This window comes from Strix uralensis, chromosome 16, assembly GCF_047716275.1.
Source record: "Strix uralensis isolate ZFMK-TIS-50842 chromosome 16, bStrUra1, whole genome shotgun sequence".
NCBI classification, from domain to species: Eukaryota; Metazoa; Chordata; class Aves; order Strigiformes; family Strigidae; genus Strix; species Strix uralensis.
Genome location: NC_133987.1, coordinates 21,107,646 through 21,126,416, shown reverse-complemented (window position 1 = coordinate 21,126,416; position 18,771 = coordinate 21,107,646). Strand labels below are relative to the sequence as shown.

General features: G+C 37.5%; 1 protein-coding gene across 4 annotated transcripts in view; it reads right to left on the bottom strand.

Annotated features, from left to right (window-relative positions):
* Window positions 1-273: 273 nt before the first annotated feature.
* The window catches only part of KCTD5 (potassium channel tetramerization domain containing 5), a 36,634-nt gene continuing 18,136 nt past the window's right edge, over window positions 274-18,771 (bottom strand). For 2 of the 4 annotated variants that reach the window (XM_074886685.1, XM_074886686.1), the window contains 2 exons: window positions 14,208-14,333; window positions 274-6,549 (listed from right to left, as the gene is read on the bottom strand). In XM_074886685.1, coding sequence (XP_074742786.1) covers window positions 6,520-6,549; window positions 14,208-14,333 — 156 coding nt within the window. In that variant the 3' untranslated portion in view covers window positions 274-6,519. Of the gene's footprint in view, window positions 6,550-6,841; window positions 10,887-11,423; window positions 11,483-14,207; window positions 14,334-18,771 lie in introns of all 4 variants that reach the window. The other 2 variants (XR_012631239.1, XR_012631240.1) reach the window with 2 other exon arrangements.

Genomic DNA, 18,771 nt, shown 5'->3' with positions numbered 1-18,771 from the left:
CAGCAACAGTCATAGTAAATGCAAAGGAAAATACCTTAATTTCCCAGCAGATATATATATATATGAGAATAAACACGGCTTTTTTGTGACAAAGTCTTTGGGGCAGCTGAAAAGGACACATCTCCTTTACAAAGAAAAAAGTATTACTGCTTTGAATCACTGCACAAAAATGCAACTACATTTTGTATCTGAAGTGCTGAACTAGGAGTATCAGTGATATTACACTGTTAATGTCAACATTAATGGATTTAGTAAAGATTTAAGACATCAGACTTTAAAAGGGAAAAAACAGGTTTATTTCATGCAGTTTACAATAACGCTAGTGTTATGAAAAGGAGGTTAAAAAAATACCCACACACATTTTAATTGTATGTTTGTTTTAAAAATGATGGTTAACTGTAACCATCTTCAAATGATTTGGGAAGCCCTAGCAGGTTTTTACCCAGGGAAATTCCATGGATTCACTTTCTTGTCTATGTCTGTGCTAAGAGTTTTGGCTAATGCAAAAGCATTAAAACCAGATCAAAACTCAAACTTTGCTGCAGTAAGAACACTTAAAGAGATAATGAATTGGCACAAAATAAAGTGTGTTATTGCTAATCCACTATCCAGGAAATAACATGGCCACTTGGATATTAACACAAACAGCTGATGCACAACTAATTTTGAGACCAGTGATTTGGGGAAAAAGGGAAAAAAAAGAACATCTGTTGAATTGGGTAGGTGGGACTAGACAGTCCATAGGAAATGGGTTTTTCATAGCTAGGCTCAGATGAGGATCAGGACAGAAGCAGGTGGAAATAGTTGCTATCTGATACGCCTTCAGTTTGGTGATCTTGTTTCAGTTCCAGGTTGACAGGTTGGCACTTGCTTCATCCTAGCAAGTACACGAGCCAAATTAAGTTTGAGTAAAGTTGTGCATAAGCTTTTGGAAAATCTTCAAAAGGAGCAAGAATCATGTACATAAACACATTAACTCTTACATTTCAGATCAACAGGCCTGGAAATCTCAACAGGTGTTATATCAGGTCAAAATTTAGGCTCAGCTTTCTAAAACAAGGAGAGCAATGTCACAGAGCCTCCTCCCCTTCCACCTACCCCCAAAGCAGCAAAATAACTTTCTGAAAAGTTTCTCTCATTCTAGTAATTATTAAGACACAACATCCTAAAGAGAACACTTTGATGGGCCCTGAAAGCTGTTTGCAGCAGTTACCTATTCACTGAACTTTTGAGAAGTTAATGCCTTGGTAGATCTTGCTAAAGGACAGATAAGTTGCAACAAAATATTCAGTGACAATTTCCTGGAGCAGAATCTTCCTCCAGGTCTCCCGACTGCCAGCCCCGTTCATAAAAGCTGGTAGATTTCAGCACAGGCAATAATACAGTGGTGGGCAAGTGTACTATCTTCTCTAGACTATTCCTTACCAAACTGGATACTGAAATTTCAAGCCACAGATGAGCACTTGTATCTGCAATTAGTTCAGCAATTTGTAAAAATTATTTTAGAGTCCTTGAGTTAAAAGAAAAACGGACTAGCTGCTTTTTAAACGTTATATGTCTCCAGAACTTCAAATTAGCCCTGGAAAGGATCTTAGCCCTTAGCATTTCTGCACTGAAAATGGAAAGAGTTCCTTCTGTCTGACACTCATTTAGGCAAACCGAACAATAAAATCTATTTAGCCCTTTAAAGCCTCAGTTCAGTAAGAAGCCTTTAAAGACAGCTCCTGATTGTTGTGAGCCAAAGGAAAGTTAGATGACACTGAGTTCAGACAGCCTTCCACAATTTTTTTTAAACTGAATATTTATACTATTTTAAGAATCAATAGTTTTACACACAAACCCAGGTAAGATCCTGAGATTGTCCTTAAAACTGGAGATAACTGCTGTCTAAACTACAATGAAGTGACAGGCAGCATCCTCAGACCATATGTATTTCAAAATTGTTGTGTTAGAAAAGACACTTCTCCAATGACCACTGGAAGTTTTAATCCTACTGTCCTGAGCTAACAGGTACTGTTAAAGGCATAACAAAATCTCATCTCTCTTCAAGGGCCCCACCTTTCAGGGCTGATTGAAGAAGTTAATTTGAAAAACTTGAGAGATGCTTTTGATGTGGTGAGAGAGAGAATAAAATAGGAGAATGACACTTGCTGATTTTATCACATCTCAAGTGAACAAAATCCCAGGCTTCATCTCCAGACTCTTTCACTTGACCTTGGTTTCCATGAAAAGTCCAGTACTTCACTTTTCTTGGTACTTCTCAAGGAATATATTCCAGTATACCTGAATGACTGGACAATACACATGATAATCCAGTTTCTAGGTCATTTCATTCAATCAGATACTATTGCAGTTTTGTAATACTAATAAAAATGGTAATTTTTAATTAATGTGTGTTAATTTGCTGGTGGTAGCTCTCTACTGCTCAAAAAGAGACTGATAACTCCCAACAACCTCAACATTCAAAGAACAGTGTTCTGTTCTGAGAAGCAGTCTTCTGAAAACACCATCATCCTACTCAACAGACCCATTCCCTAAGCATGCCTGCAATCAAGTTTTCTTTTGTTTAATCTGCTAGAAGTTTTCATTTTTCTCCTGATAAAAAGCCCCTCTCAGAGAAAGAGGAGATTGATTCAATTTTGGTATCTTCAGGAAACGGTCCTGTTTCTAACCAGTCATAAATGTGCATTTGCATTGCTAGAAATGGAGCTACACAGCTACTGTCCAAAGACAATCTGAAGATGAAAAAGCTGGATGGATACATTGAGCTCAATTTCTTAAGAAACATCTTTTACTAATGCTACAATGAAAAATGAAAGGAACTTTTATCATTAGATGAAACCTAGCTGAGTTTGAAAAAAAACCACAATACATTCTCCAAATTTTCTGAGTATATGATTCTGATAGCTGAAAGTTTAGTAGAGAATCAATATAAGCTTCTAAATACAATCAGGCCTTTGACACACAATTAAATTACTGTGGGATAAACAACTGCAATTAGCCACAATCCATGGAAACCACAGAGTAAGTGGGAGAAAATTAGATGTAACCTTTTGTCGTTTGTTTAAAAAAAAAATATCTATTTCACATTTACTGTGGGAGCTGCTGAGTCAGACTATACTTTTGGACAGTTATTACCGACCAGGTGACATTCACATCTCAGAGGCCTCAGAATGGCTTGGTCATTGCAGATAAACTGATTTAATTGCTGCTTGAAGAAATCAAAAGCATTTAACACAAAAATGTCATCTCCAGGACAGAAAATTAGCCTCTGACAAAACTTAAGGCCAACAGTATGATGTTTCTTAACTCAAAACAATAAATTCCTATAGTAAATTTGAACTTTTCAGTTTTTAAACAAGTTTTGCAAGAAGTTTGTCATGTAAAAGCCTTTCAAGAATTTCACTGAAAATCCACTGATCATTTGCTGAAGTAACCTCCTGTTCCATGGATAACATGCCAAACAGCTTCACTGAATATTGGTATAGCAAAAGGGTCTTTCTACCTAAATCTTCCATAGAATTGACATTTTCATGAGAGGTCAACTTGATTAATTGTTACATTTGGTATCTCTCCCTTGCTGCTTTATTTCCTTCTGCCATGATCAATTCATGCTCAGGATCTTAAAATTCCAACCTGGAATACTGTTTTGGTTTAAGAATAGAGGAGCTGTGTAAATCCAGAGTTTCCTCACAGCCTTTTGCAGTATAGCTTTCCAGCTACAGCCCCCTGGTGAGCGCATCAGCTTTACACAGTCACCGGCAGTTCTGAGGTAAATACTCTCCAAATGACAGAAAAGAACCAGACAAAGGACTCCAGTTTGGACTGTATCGGTACATTACCTCATCCTGCAAGATCTTAACAGACAGAGCCATGTTTGCAAAACCTGGTGGTGTAGACTGGACTCTAATGCAATTACCTTGTTACTGTAGCTAACTTTATTTGAAGTTACAAGAGTCAAATAAAAAGAAACCAAACTTACTTAGGAATCAGTTCTTAATGCCTTGAAAAAGGCATACAGTAGCACTTCCATCTATCTGAAAGCCTCACATGTTCACAAAAATTAAAGCAATAATAGTATTAGCAAGAACAGGAAAGTAGTTAGTTCAGGTGGTCTCAAACAACAGCATAGTTAAAATAATTTACAAGGTACCTGCCTATTAAAAGTTCTCTTTTTTTTTTTCTTTCTTAAAATCTTTGTGAGGTATTGGAAACAAAGTGCAAAATGATTAACCACTCATTTCCCCAAAATTTGCTACAACAGGGATACAATGTAAACTAAATTGCAGATAATCTCACCATAAAAGCATGTTTTTGAACTGAAAATACTCCAGTGGAAAAAACATACTTGGAAAAACCCCCTCTTTTACATATTCTAAATTTGTTCAGTTTGCTCAGTTTGTTACTCATGCTTTGCTGCTGTTATTGTTGAAAATCTCACTTTATGAAATAAAACATTCTGTCTTTTTGGGGTTAAATAAGAGAGACAACAGAAATGCTGATTCAGAAGGATCACTGTAAAACAGATATTTTAGGCATTAAAATCCACTTAGGCCAATCCCAAATTACTCTGTAGAGCACATCAAGAAAACAACAAGAAACATGGTTGGCTGCAATTCCATGAGCTAGGGAACTCAGAGAACTCGGTGGAGTCATACTGTTAAAAAACACAGTGGCTACTGCAGCAGAGGAAATGTTTTAATATGCAGTTAACACAGACAACTGTTATGCTTATTTTCAGATACACAAGATATTCTGTTACTATTTAGGGGAAATTTGGGTGCTAAATTTAAGCTGATAAAATACGGGTGCCTAAAAAAGTATAAAAGTATAAACATTTCCTCCTACACAATTACATTTTTAGTAAATTCAATTCAGTTTTAACATCTTAAAAAAAGACAAACATTTTATGTGTTGTTGTGGAGGGGCCAGCAGCTTCCTGTGCAGACCACATCCAAGTTGCAAAATGCATTACAAACCCTTTCAAGCATTAGATGCATGGACAAAACATTTAGCCCATTGCTTAACCTGCTTAGTAGAAATGGTTTTTACAAATTGATTCTGCCCAACTTTTATCAATGTATAGTAAATCCTTAAAAAAAAAAAGAGTAGACCCTGGGTATTTGAAAATCAGGCTTTTGCGTAAAGGATTGCCTAGAGCATATGCATAAATTCTGAAGTTACTGAGAATGAAAACTGTAATGTCTTTAGAATTCAAAACAATCTTGTAGCTTTTTGAAACTCCTTTCCACTGTTCTCGTAAATCAATGAAGCTGAGTTTTATACTGTCAATTTCATTAACTGTTTTAAAGATGTGCTAAAGATTTTGCTCAAAACATAGTGTATTAAAAAGCTCCAGTCTTGTGTATTAGCCTTCATCAAGGACAAACTAATAAAGCTGCACCAGATGTTTTCAGTGTTCTTTAACTGCATAGTTGAAACAGTATAGAAAGAGAAAGCTTGATTACAGATATCCTGAATGTCTGAAGTAATAAGTTTTTCAATTGGATGAGCTTGTGTTCACACTCAGGGTTGATTTTTATCCCAGTCATAGAGATAAGGATCTAGGACTAGCCAGCCATATTTCTGTACAAACTCCAGATCTTGGAAAATCTCTACCATAATCCACAGAGTTCAATGCTTATAGGCATTTTATAAAAGCACAAACACACGTATGAGTACAAACATCTCAAAAGAAACAGAATGTTCAGCTGTTCATTTTAAGTGAATTTTGATTCCCGTTCCAAACTGGCTAAGACTGGAGCGTAACTTTTGCAGGAGGAGACTGTTTTAGCAGAAGGAACATCAAGAATAACTCAGATGAAGGCCATTTTCTCTGAGTTTAGTCTTCCCTTTGGGTATTAAAATATGCTATAAATCCAGTCAATATATACACCCTTCCTTTAGAATAACCTTTTGTCTGTTGTGTAACTTTTTATGTGCTAGTTTCAGTTGATCTCCTAGGCTGTTATTACATAATAGAGTATGTCACAGAGCCATAAAGGAATGTGCAGTGTAACACAGTCAACTGGGGCTGCCACTGAGTCTGAAACAACGTAGGCCCAAATATTTGCATTTGTGGGCTGTAATATGTGTGTGTGTGTGTAGCACCAATTACATTGTCCTTTAAACGTTTATAATGATTAGTAGGAAAATGTCTCTGAACTGATCAACACTGGGTCATCCAGCACCAGACATTAAGTGCTACATGTCTCAGAGGAAAATACGAGTGCATGGTCATTTCTTTTCAAATGACCAGTGTCAGTCAGCCCACAAGAGAGTACAACCATGCACTACAACCAAAACTTAACACACACTCCCACACCATCTATTCCCATTATGTAATCTTGCAATGCTTTCAGCCAGTTGACACCAGCTTATAGGCAAAAATGGTTGAACCCAGATCAACAGAAAATTGTCTAAATCAGATTTTTTCTTTTGCAGCTGAGTCTCTTCAGTGTGACAATTCACTGCATCTTGGAATAAAAGAGAAAAAATTGTCACCGTTCAATACTGTCTTCACATCCTGGAACCTCGTTCTTGCAAAATCTGAAACAGACCAATAAAAATTCTATAAATGAAAATTTGTTCAATGTCATTCCTAAAGCATGGAGATCAAAGAGCAGCATAATGACTATTTCAAATAACTGATAAAGTGTCAGGGAGCCAGTTCAAGGACATTCCTGAAGTCTGTGCTTTAAGGCTGAAAAAAGGCAGATTGATACATACTATGCCTACTATCAAACATTATGAAAACAGACGTAAATCACTGCTAGGAATTGTGTATGATTAACATAACCAAAGCTTAAGGGTGGTAGATGTAAAAAGTAAGCCATCTCACCTCATCCTAGTTCTGAAGACACTTAGGTCCTGTGTGGTAAATGAACTCGGGTACTTTATTAGAAACTGAATTTAATCTTCATTTTTCCCGCTCCAGTAAAATGTCCTTAAATCTCTGAAGTTTCAGCTGCAAATTGTGTCCCATAAATTAGTACTGAAAACATGAACCAGCAACTCGCACAAATGGCACGCTGGGTGAGATGATGCAGGAAGCTTTCAAAGGCCAAGAGTACGAGCTGGTAAGATTTAAATCAACAGACTGATTTAAAATCTGAAACAGACGCCCAGGCTTGGTCTTTTGCATGAACTAAAGTCAACCAACTACCTTTCTTCACAGACTTTTACTATGCTGTTCAGACATATGAAGCTTATCAGCTGGACTGACCAGCTACATGAAAGTAAGTACTACTCTGACAGCAGTTTTAAAATATTTTTACACTAATATTATTTGCTTATGCCAGATCTCACAAGTTTTTTAGGCATCCTTGTCCACGTGACAGCTGTTTCTGTGGACACGGGACACAGCACACTGAACTTTTCACACATTACCTTGTCCATCCTTACCCTGTGAAACACCCAAGCCAGGCAGCTGAGAGGCAATGCAAGCTCCGACATCATGAGGAGGAATATGTTTCTCAAAAATTCTGTCTACGGAATTTGATTCTTCCACTGTTACCAAGGAACTGAGATTCCCATTACAGTGAGTAAAAGGATTTTTCTTTCTAAAAGCAGTTGGTTTGTTTAATATTCACTTTAAAAGGCATATATTAAACATAGGGACTAAAGTCTAATGGAATTCTTGTCTATAGCATCTTACAACATGAAGACCACCTATTCTACTTCCAATTTGACTGTTTTTCTCCTTTTCTGTTTCAACTCTCTTTGGCTCCTCCAGTAAGGAAAGGATCCAAGTCTTAGGACTGACTATCCAAGCAACAACATTTCTCACGCTGCTACTCTAAACCCAATGGCAATCAGCAATAATGAGGTCAACTCTCAGGCTGCATAGTACTGCAGGGAAGCCTTTAAGCAAATGAACCAATCATGACAGTAGCCAAATAAAACACTAAGCAAAGCTTCAAAGGTACTGAGCACACGTACTTAACAATGTTAACCTATACGTAAAAGTATCTCTAATGATACTTCATTTTCTTTTGCCTCTTGACAGTTTTCGTAGCACTGGGAAGGGCTCTTGATTTCAAAAGCTAAAAGAAAGCAAAGGCACAATCCCTGGACAATGGCATAGCTGTCTTCAATGCCGACCTTTGCTTATTTCATGACGATAATTTACTGTGTGTACTAAGCAAAAAGCATTTCATATGAAACTGTAGAAGAGATACAAGTGAATTCTGCGAGGAAAAGCCAGGCCCTGAAAACTGCTCAGCAAACTGGTAGTATAATATATTCAAAAGGGATTAGACAAACTTACAGAAGATAGTGTCATTGATACCTACTCATGGTATCATAGTGTCATTGTAGCTTTCACAGTGATCTGCATGCAGGCTTGAAGCCAAAATTCCTAAACTGAGGCTTACTGGAAGGTGGGGAAATATATCTGGAGTTAATTTTATAAATGCTTCATACTTAAACTCTTTCCTCGAGTATTTGCTGTTGATCACAGCTGAGAATAAAAGTGCTGGAGGAGATGTCCACATAACAAATAACAGCAAATGTAGCCAGTAAGTGAAACAATCTCCAACAGAGATGAAAACATGGTTGAAACAAGCACCTGTGCAGTTAGAAAATAATATTGGATCTATTAGTTTTGTGAAGCTTTCCAATTTAAAATAAAACATTTGAATTTATTCTTTCCTAGAAGATAAAAAGTATTTCTAAGATTAATAGAACTACTTTCTGTAACTTCAGGAACACATACAATAAGATAAAGCTGAGCCAGATCTGGATGCTGAACTTTGCACACTTTACTGAGCCAGTAAACCCAATGTAAAGCAGAAAATTCGCTCATATCAGGCAATATTTTAACACACTTCGCTTGGTACTTCTTCTGTAACCCTTACCTTTATTAAAGGGGAAATGATTTCTGATCAGAAAGCTCTCATGAGAGGTGTTCCATTCACCTCTGTTCAGAAACTGTGTGAAAGAGGATGTTTTGTAGTCATGGGCAATGACTTTGTCTGAAGAAGAAACTGAATTCCAATTATCAGGAATTCTATCAAAATTGTACTTACTATGTACTGAAAGAATGACTGACTGTTTTGCAATTTAAAATTCCTCCTTTTTTTGCCCCTGCAAAACCCTTTAATAACATTATTCCTAAAGATTTTAGTGACTTACTGGGCAAACATGCCAAGAGATGTCTCAACAGTAACAGAGGTCAATAAAATTTGAAAACAATTACAGCAGGTCTTCTCCCAAACTGCTAATAGCTATGATTGAGGAGAATGTCTGGAGCAGAATCAGGCAGGGAAGAAGTTTTCACTTGAGAACATGCTCTACTAGCTAAACAGGTGACTCCACTGATAATGCTCCTCTGTCCACATGCTTCAGATCACAGGATCACTGAACAGTTTGGGTTGGAAGGGACCTTTAAAGATCATCTAGTCCAAGCCCTCTGCTGTAGACAGGGGCACCTTTCACTAGACAAAATGCTTGAAACGAGGCTCGAAGCCCCACCCAACCCGACCTTGAACCCTTCCAGGGATGAGGCATCCACAGCTTCTCTGGGTAACCTGTTCCAGTGTCACACCATCCTCATAGAAAAGAATTTCATCATTGTATCCAATCCAAATCTACCCTCTCTCAGTTTAAAATCATTGCCCCTTGTCCTGTCACTATGGGCCCTGGTAAAAAAAAAAAAAAAAAATATCTTTCTCCATCTTTCTTACAAGCCCCTCTTAAGTGTTGGCAGGCCTCAATAACATCTCCCTGGAGTCTTCTCTTCTCCAGGCCGAATAACTCCAACTCTCTGCCTTTCTTCATAGCAGAGGTGTTCCAGCCCTCTCTCCCCTTGTTTGTTTCTGTGATCCTCCTCTGAACCTGCTCTAACAGGTCTTTCTTGTACTGGGAACCCCAGAGCTGGATGCAGAGCTCCAGGTGGGGTCTCACGAGAGTGGAATAGAGGGGGAGAATCACTTCCCGCAATCTGCTGGCCATGCTGGCCCCAGATAACTGGCTTTCTGGGCTGCAAGTGTACATTGCTGGCTCATTTTTCACCAATCAGTACCCCCCAGACCTTCTCTGCAGCTGCTCTCAATCCATTCATCACCCAGTCTGTACTGATATTGGGGACTGTCCTGACCCTGGTGCAAATCTGCTGTGCTCAGAATTTTCTTTCTTTTCTTGTTTCTGTTCTGTTTTTTCTCCATGTGCACCAGATCCAAAGTTGACTTATAAACTCTAAGCAATGTTGAATGAACTCTCATATACTAGGAACCTAAGTGTGATTGCTTCTTAGGGAAGCAGAATATGGTAACTATTTTCCTCCCACTCAAAATAAATCTGCGGCAGATAGAACAGTGTTTTAAGGACTGTTCGTGTCTCAGGCAGCTTAAGAATCTTGCATTCAATTCCAGGAAAGTGCCAGTTTATTTTTTTCAATAAAGCTTCAGATTTGATCCATTCCTTGAGGCCATTCCTGAAGACTTGGCAAAAGACCTTATTCTACCTCAGAAGTAGTTTCTGTTAGCATCAGTTAAGAAAATAATGTGGGTTCTTCTTCAGTCATGCAGAAGCAACACTTCAGAGATAAGTATAAGGCTGGTTTACAGCTAAAAAGTTCAGGTGTACAGGTGAGAAGCTGGAGTTCAATCTCATGCAATGGTAAGTATCTTCAGTTTATACAGGCTCAAGTGACTACCCACATACTGTATCACCGAACATTTAATGGTGAGTTATCTTCTAGAAATTGGATAGCAGAATAAACATGAGCAGTGCTTGCAGACACATTAGGAAAAGGTTGCAAAAGTTGTTCTTTCCGATGCAACTTTTGTGCTCTTTCACTTGTGACTTTTAAAGTACCTTGATCTTCAGTAAGATGTCAAACTAGAGTGGAAAGGACCTGATCCCTCCCCTGAAAGAGTTGTTTCCTGTGAAAAATACAACTGTAGCACCAAGATCACACTATTTACTTATATTTTACTTATATTTGCCAGGTCTTGATTCAAAAATTATTAGTTTTGAAATTATCAGATAAGACCATCTTTTGACTATGTTGCACTTCAGTTAAGTTTGCTAATTTTTTGCCTAATCAGACACCTACTGAGAATGTATTCTGTAAATTTGTATCAGATGCCTCTACACGTAAAAAAACATTTGATAGAAAAGCTCGTTCATGGAAAATAAAAATGAAAATCAAATCTGATCCTAGACTCTACACAAAGAACTTTTCTTCTCAGGAAAGCTTTAAAGGAACTAATCATAATACAGCTAATAATAGCAACACTAATTATTCTGTCAAAGAAGCAATATCCAGAACAGGAATTCTATCTTTGCTAACCATGCCACAACTATAATCACAAACACACACACCACCAGGACTAGCCAAAGGACAGCACCAGTGGGGGGTAGGAATTGAATGGGGCAGAAAAGCATCTGGGTAAAATCCTAGGGCAGCTAGTGCTCACCATGACATTTACACTTAATCTGAGTCATTCATATCGTAATCCGTTTCTTCATCCTCACTCTGAGTGGCATGCAGCATGCAGCAAGTATAGAGAAAGGAAGGGAAAAGAAGAGATTGCAAGTGAGTCAGAGCTGCAACAAAGTACAGTCCACTTACACTTGAAGCATCTGGGAATTACATTTATTTACTTTTATCTGGGACTCCCACTTTTTGTAAGAAAGTACGACAGCAGACAATTTCAAGGAGGACCATTAGAGATTTCATGAAAATTCCCTTTTTCAAATGTCCTAAAGTCAGCAGATAGAAGCCAATAGTGCCATGCAACATAACAATAGGGACTGTAAGTATAGAGAAAATTTAAATAAAACTGTAAAGCTGGTACCTTAAACTCCGTGTACTCTTTGCCACGGATGGGAAAGGGTATCACTTGAGAATCTAACTTTGGATGCAGACATTATGAACAAGCTTTGGTCATTTGTGTCAAGAGTGACAAGTCAATAAAGCGGTATGAAAGAGAAGAATGCTCACAGGAATACAGGTTATCTTTCAGTAGCGCCATGGCTACCAGTAAAAGCCACTGGAACCATTTAATGTCAATGTTCCAAATGCCATTCATTTCCTTCGCTTAGGTGTAACAGAAGGTTATGCAGAAGTCAGCTACTAACTTACTATGCAAACTGTGTTCCAAAAAAAGAAAACACAAGAAAAACAGTCTCTAAGAAGGAATGAAGGTGAAGGTTGATTAGATGGGCTATCAGAAAATGCTTTTTTCTATTCTGAAAGTCCAGTACTATTCATTAAAATTGAAATGCTTGTCAATAAAAATTACATACTGGCAGTTTTTTGTTTTCTCTAACCCAACCTGCTGTAAAAGTAATAGGAAGACTTTCTCATGGCTTCTAAAAGTCCCAGTACATCAGCACATTATTCTGTATATATCACTGGATACCAGAATTTCAATCATGTGACTTCATGAGAACAACTTGGACATTAATGAATAGATTGCAGATTAGATGATTAATGCTGGCTAAGAGAGAACTATTGAGACAACAGGTCCCAAGGTCCAGTCAAGATTCCTGAACACAGCTGTCAGAAACCTCTCAACAAAAAAGAAATTTTTTGTTTCTCTGCCCCCCGCCCCCCAGCACAACATATACCTATTAAAAAACATAATCAGTCTATTAGAAACACAATATATAAAAAAATGATTCTTTGAGTATTGCCATTAATTGCTAGCAACAGTTCAACTCTTCCAGGACAAATTGAGTGAATGTTCATATCTCCAGCCAAAATTAACAGTAATTCTTATTCATCACCCTGGTCAAATTATGCTCTGCTCTCTTCTCTGAAACAATGACCAAGAAGCACTTCAATGGAGAGGTCTAAAATTCAGCTTCTCAGAGCTACTGAATTTACACAGTTGTACTGCACTTTGAACTAGCTTTTGTATTTAGAGTTTAATAGTTCCATTTGATCTGTATTTTCTTTTACATTAGGAATGCAACATAACTCCAGCAACTTCTGAAGTTCCCTGAAGATGTACTACCATTTCTTATGAAGATGTTTATCAGGTTCTAGAATTCCACGTTTTATTTCAGGTACATGTGTCAGCCCTAAATTATTAACAAACACCTCTAACTTTTAAAGTCTTCCTGAAGCATCCTGGCAAAAGCAGACCTTGACTATGGTTTTGGAAAGAGTGAGCTGTGGCTTACCCACGTTCACTGTTTACCCTTGATTACATTAATCCCCTACAACTCTTTGGAAGTTTTGTCTCAACAGTTACAAAAGAGCATAAATTAATCATTTCGCTAAGAATCCAGCAGAAAGATTGGAGTATTTTTATAGTGCCATTTACAGAAATGTCTCCATCTGTGTAGCTGCATAACCAAGTTAGAAGGCACAGAAAGTAGTGAAGTTTTATCTATTTGAGGCCTCAGTGCCAAGACCCACATCAATTCTCAGCATTCTTTCAAAATAATTTCAAAAATAATTGAAAAAGCAACCTTTGATGTTTTACCAATTGTTTCCCATCTACATATACCAAAAGAAAAGCTAATAGAAGTATCCAGTTTGTCTGTAGTGATCTCCTCATACAAAGCAACAATACGATGATAAAAACTGTTTGATATGCATAGAAGAGAAGAAATACACTTACATACATAACTGGTCTGTCTTATTACTAGCCAGTTGTGTTTTTACATTTTTCCTTGTACAAACTCTGAAAGGCAACTGAGTAAAATGCTAAGATACTGTGCCCATTACAATATTTTTGTAAAGTTGGTTACAGAAAGTAAAGAGAACTAGGTAGAAACCTGAAAATATTAAGCTAAGAAATACCTTCATTTTACAGCATAGTGCACATGCCTATGTTTTTCAGAGATGGCATACTACAACCTCCATTTTTGACAGTAAGATTTCTTCAGTTGAACTCAAGCAAGAAAAACAGTTTTCAACTGAACCAGTGGCAGAATAAGGAAGCATTCAAGTGTGTAAGAAACAAACCTCAATTCTCAACTGTAAACAGCAAATATCTGCCAATACTCAAAAAACCAGGACAGGTATCAGGCACACTACAGACTACTGCATTTAAAGAACCCATTTGGTGTAACAAATGCATGCTGACTGTGCCATTTACAGTCTCTCATACAATGGACAGGCAACCATTATTAGTCATGAGTGAGGGGGGAAAAAGGCAATTAAATAATGGTCCGGAACATAGAATGACTTAGTGAAGCCCATCCAATTTGACATAATTTCTGTAGTCCTGTATCTAGTAACTTACCTTTGCTTTTTCACTGGGTTCACTGGTTGTGCCATAGGGAGTGTTATGCAATTCCTTTGAGACAACACACAGAAATTCAGCCTGATCTTCATTGCCATAGTTATAGGAAGAACCAATACTGACCAGCTGAAAGATGGAAAAAAAAAAAGGTCAATTGCATTTTCACATAAAACAAATTCCGTAAGTTCTCATCATTAGTACAAACACTCCTCTTCAGACTGTTGGTTGTGCCTGAAGCATGATTCTCCACTTCAATGCAAATACATTTTGATGTTGACAAAAACACTGACACTCTGATAGTAAGATAAACATAACTTTTCTTTTTAAACATTTACAGAATTAATGGTTTACAATTATCATTATACTGTGAAAGAAAAGGCTACAGAGACAGGTGAGTGGAGAATTAGCCTGTTCTCTGTTTCTGTTATTTACTGGGAACCTTCCCATCCTCCAAAGTTAATTTTTAAAAAGTTTGTATGTGGTATCTTAATGTGGCGTGATTTAACATATAAATGGCTGCATGCAGAAAGCACCTTAGAATTTAAGGGATACCCACCACTTTACTTACAGAATAACGGTACTTCGATTAAAACATATTTTGAGCAGACAAAGACAAAATTTGCATTTGATTGGAAAACAGCAAGACACAGCATGGTGGGACACCAAGATTAACATTGCTACAAGGGAGTTAATTAAGGAAGCGCTACAAGTGGAAGCCATATATAATGAAATGTGATGTATTTACAAGCTTCTACAAGTCTCAATATTGAACGATAAATGACAATTTACTGAGAAAGGATATACTCAACATCAGTACTACCTTGTACGCAGTATATTTATCAAATGGCAGAAATTTCATGTAACTTCTCTTACCTTACACACAGTACACTTACCTAACGCTAGAAGCTTTACATAGCCTGCCTTTCTAAGCCAGAATCAATTCTGATGTAGCTGGTTCATTTATTTTAAAGGTTCATTTCAGAAGTACGACAAGATTACGTATGGTGCAATTACTACTGACACAGACCAAAGCCCTTATCAATCCGTTGCACAGATACACTGTATCTAAATGTCATTATCAAAACTATATTAAATCTACCTACCAAACCACCACACACATGTGATAAGGCTGTCCTATTCCCCAACCTCTATTATATCATTAAAGTGCCCTGGTAACAGCCCCATAGAAAAGGCTTGACTTATTTTTTAGGGCAAGAGCACTTGAAACACTGTAGTTATCTGTCTAACGACAAACTCTGTACTACCATTAGTCTAGCAGAGCACCAAAGAGAGTAAAAGCCTTGTTAAAGCAGGGGACATGCAGCCAAGACGAAATCCTGATCCAGAAACTGTACTTGAGGGATAAGATCATTCCCTCAACAAAAGTGGAAGGTAGACCAAGGTTAAAAGCAGCTTTCATATAGCACTGTCAGGAGAAAATAAAGCCTCATTGTACTTTTAAGGAGAGAGATGCTCAGATGTTCCAGCACCATGGTAGGACAGCCAAGCATGCACCTCCACAGACAGAGCGAGCCAATGTCTACAAAGAGCAGCAGGCAATGTGTCTGCACAATGAACCAACCTGAGGCTGGGCCTTGGCCACGTCAACGTTTTTGGACCCTGAGGGTATTACAGCATACAAGACTCAGCCTCCAATGAACAGTACTAGCAATCAAAATTCAGCACTCTCAAACTACCTACTTTAACTACACTGTCTGCGTGTGATCACCAGAAACCTTTCCTTCCCTCCTCCACTCCTAACATCACACTAGTTCTGCAACACACATACCTAGTCAGTAACGAACACAGGGTGATCAAAAACGAATGTGATAAAGACATTTCTTCTACCTAAACCATGTAACAAAGTTACAAATCTCCAGGTGTTTCAGAAGCACCAATTTAATCCTCACTGGAATACAGAGCACCGTTTATCTTGAGACGTTAAATCAGCTAATCTTTCACAATGGACACTCTGCAGTCTGCATCATAACATATTTGTGTAATCACAAAACCTATAAAGTAGTTGCTTAGCTGCACAAAATGGACTAAGAAAGTCCACTGAAAAGCTGGAAAATCAACCTGGACTTCATATACAGAGAGGATTTGTTGATTCTCTTCCTATCAGCAAAAATTATCATGCACAGATTTTCAGGACAAAAATAGTTAAGTTGGCTCTAAGTATGCTGAAGTGGTATAAAGTTTATCCTATATATTATATAGCAATTATAAACCATACAATACAAATACAGTAACTGCTTCATTTATTGATGTAAAATATAGGACTATTTTAAACAGTATTTTTAACCCACTTAAAGGCTAGAAAACATTCAAAAAGTTGGATAGATGTTTAAATAAAGCAATGCATAATTCACCTTCTCTGAAGAGAAATTTGAAGAATAAAATTCAAGTGTATGATTTGATTTAGCATACAGTCAACTTTTCTTCTTGCAAAATGGCAAGAACTTGCTATCAGATAAGCTATGATAAAAGCTACCAGAATGAAAAATTCTTCTTTACTCATTAACACTCAAAAGAATTAAATGACCTCTCTGAAAGCAGATATGATACAAGATCCAAACATCAACCAAATCATCAACACTGATTCAACAAGGTTGATAGGTCCTCAGCTGATAGCTACTTACATCCCCCACTAATGCGTCATAATACAAATAAATTGACCTTTTGCGCATAAGTCTTTTTAGGAGACATGGCAGACTGACTACTTATTAGCTAGTTGGATAGGGCTATTGATTTAGCTGACTGCAAAACATCTGGATGACTTTTTGCCATTATTAATCAGCTGATGCATTTCAAGATAAAGTCACTTTTGCAACGTTAAACAAAAGTTCTTCAGAACTCCAACACATGATACTCTTGTAAGCAGTTCCATATGGGTGTGACTAAGAATATATTATTTGCATAATATCAATAGCATGCTAGAAACTTCATCATAGCTTTCTGAGATGCACCTGCAGCAAATAAGGGTCATGGCAGAAAAAGAAACAATGGAAAATGGTTGCAGATTAGAACTGAACTGTTGTGTCAAAAAATACGATCAGAAATAAAGCAGTCCTTTAGCCCTTGTATTCCAAGTCACCCCACTGTTCCCAGTGGGGGTGGCAACACTTTAAAGAGGATGCTGATAAACTGGAAGGACTTGTTAAACTCCCTCACCCCATGTCCATCTGTCTGTTGCGTTGTGTCTCATCCGTCTGTGTCCCGTCGTCCCCCGCCCCCCCCCCCCCCGGCAAAAAAAGGACTCACAATGAATCACAGTAATTTGAGGTCTGCAAAACACACGTTACAATGCACAGGGAAAGGATTTCAGACTATCCAGCCTGCTGTTTCTCAGACTTTCTGAAAGGACATACACTTTTTGGCTCATGGGGCTTAAACAGCAGAGAGAGTTTTAATGACCAAGAACTTAAGGAAAGAAAAAAAGAACATTCTGAAACTCAGAATTTCACCGATTTGTATGCTTATATATATACACGTATGTATATATGCATGTATGTATTTTTCCTCATTGGTTCTTGCCTTCCATGACTTGTTTCATTACACTCCTTACTAAAGCAGTGTGATCCTCCTTGAGCATCCCCGTGAGCCCCAGTGTCATAACCAAGCATAGGAAAATGTCAATGCTACCTTATCACAGAAAATTCATTACATCATGATCCATTCACTGTTTGCGTGGAATAAGGGTGCTGACACTAGCAGGCTGTCAGCTGTAACTAAAAAAGGCAGGAATGAAAATCATTATTATTATTAATAATAAACAAATATAGTTATTTGCATTATATCGCTTGATGTGCCAATCAATACAGGTCAGGATTTTCCTGTAAAGACAAATAAATACTAACAGGGAAGTTTGTCTCATAAAGCCTGAACTTGTAAGACAAAAAATGACAATCCGTAAGGGCAAAGTTTAAAAAAAAAACCCACGAGTAAAGGTAGATAGAAACTACTTGATGCCTAGCTATGGTCAGGCTTGTTTTCAAAAAGCAAAGATTTAAGAATGATTTCAGGGACAATAATGAAGTAACTTTCTGAAGAACTTTTCCTAAGTCTGCAGCTCTGTGAGAAAATAACTGTGACTTTCAGAAGACTATTTAAGAAAAACAGATGATAAAAGTGGTATGTATAGCTGAGATAATAGGTCAAGTGATTCCTGCATCAAGTTACTCAATGGCAGCAAAATATATAAATCTCTTCTTGTCTTAAATCAATGACTGTACACCTAAAAATATCCCTATGAATAGGCAAAATGGTTGGTGCATCACTTTTAGCAACCTTATTTCTTAAGTGAACAAATCTCATGTCTAACTGAATTGAGACAGTCCTCAAAACCAGCCACATTTCAACAACTTGCCTATACAGATTTGTTGTGCTGGTTTAACAATATTGATTCAGAATCTACACAGCACATTTACAGGACAAATTAGCAATAGTACTATCATCACAGACAACCACTCCAACTTGCACAAACAGCCGCCCTATCTTTTCCTGTTTCCCTTTGGAGTTACTCATATTAACTAACTCTTCTACTTCAAGACTACCAATTTTT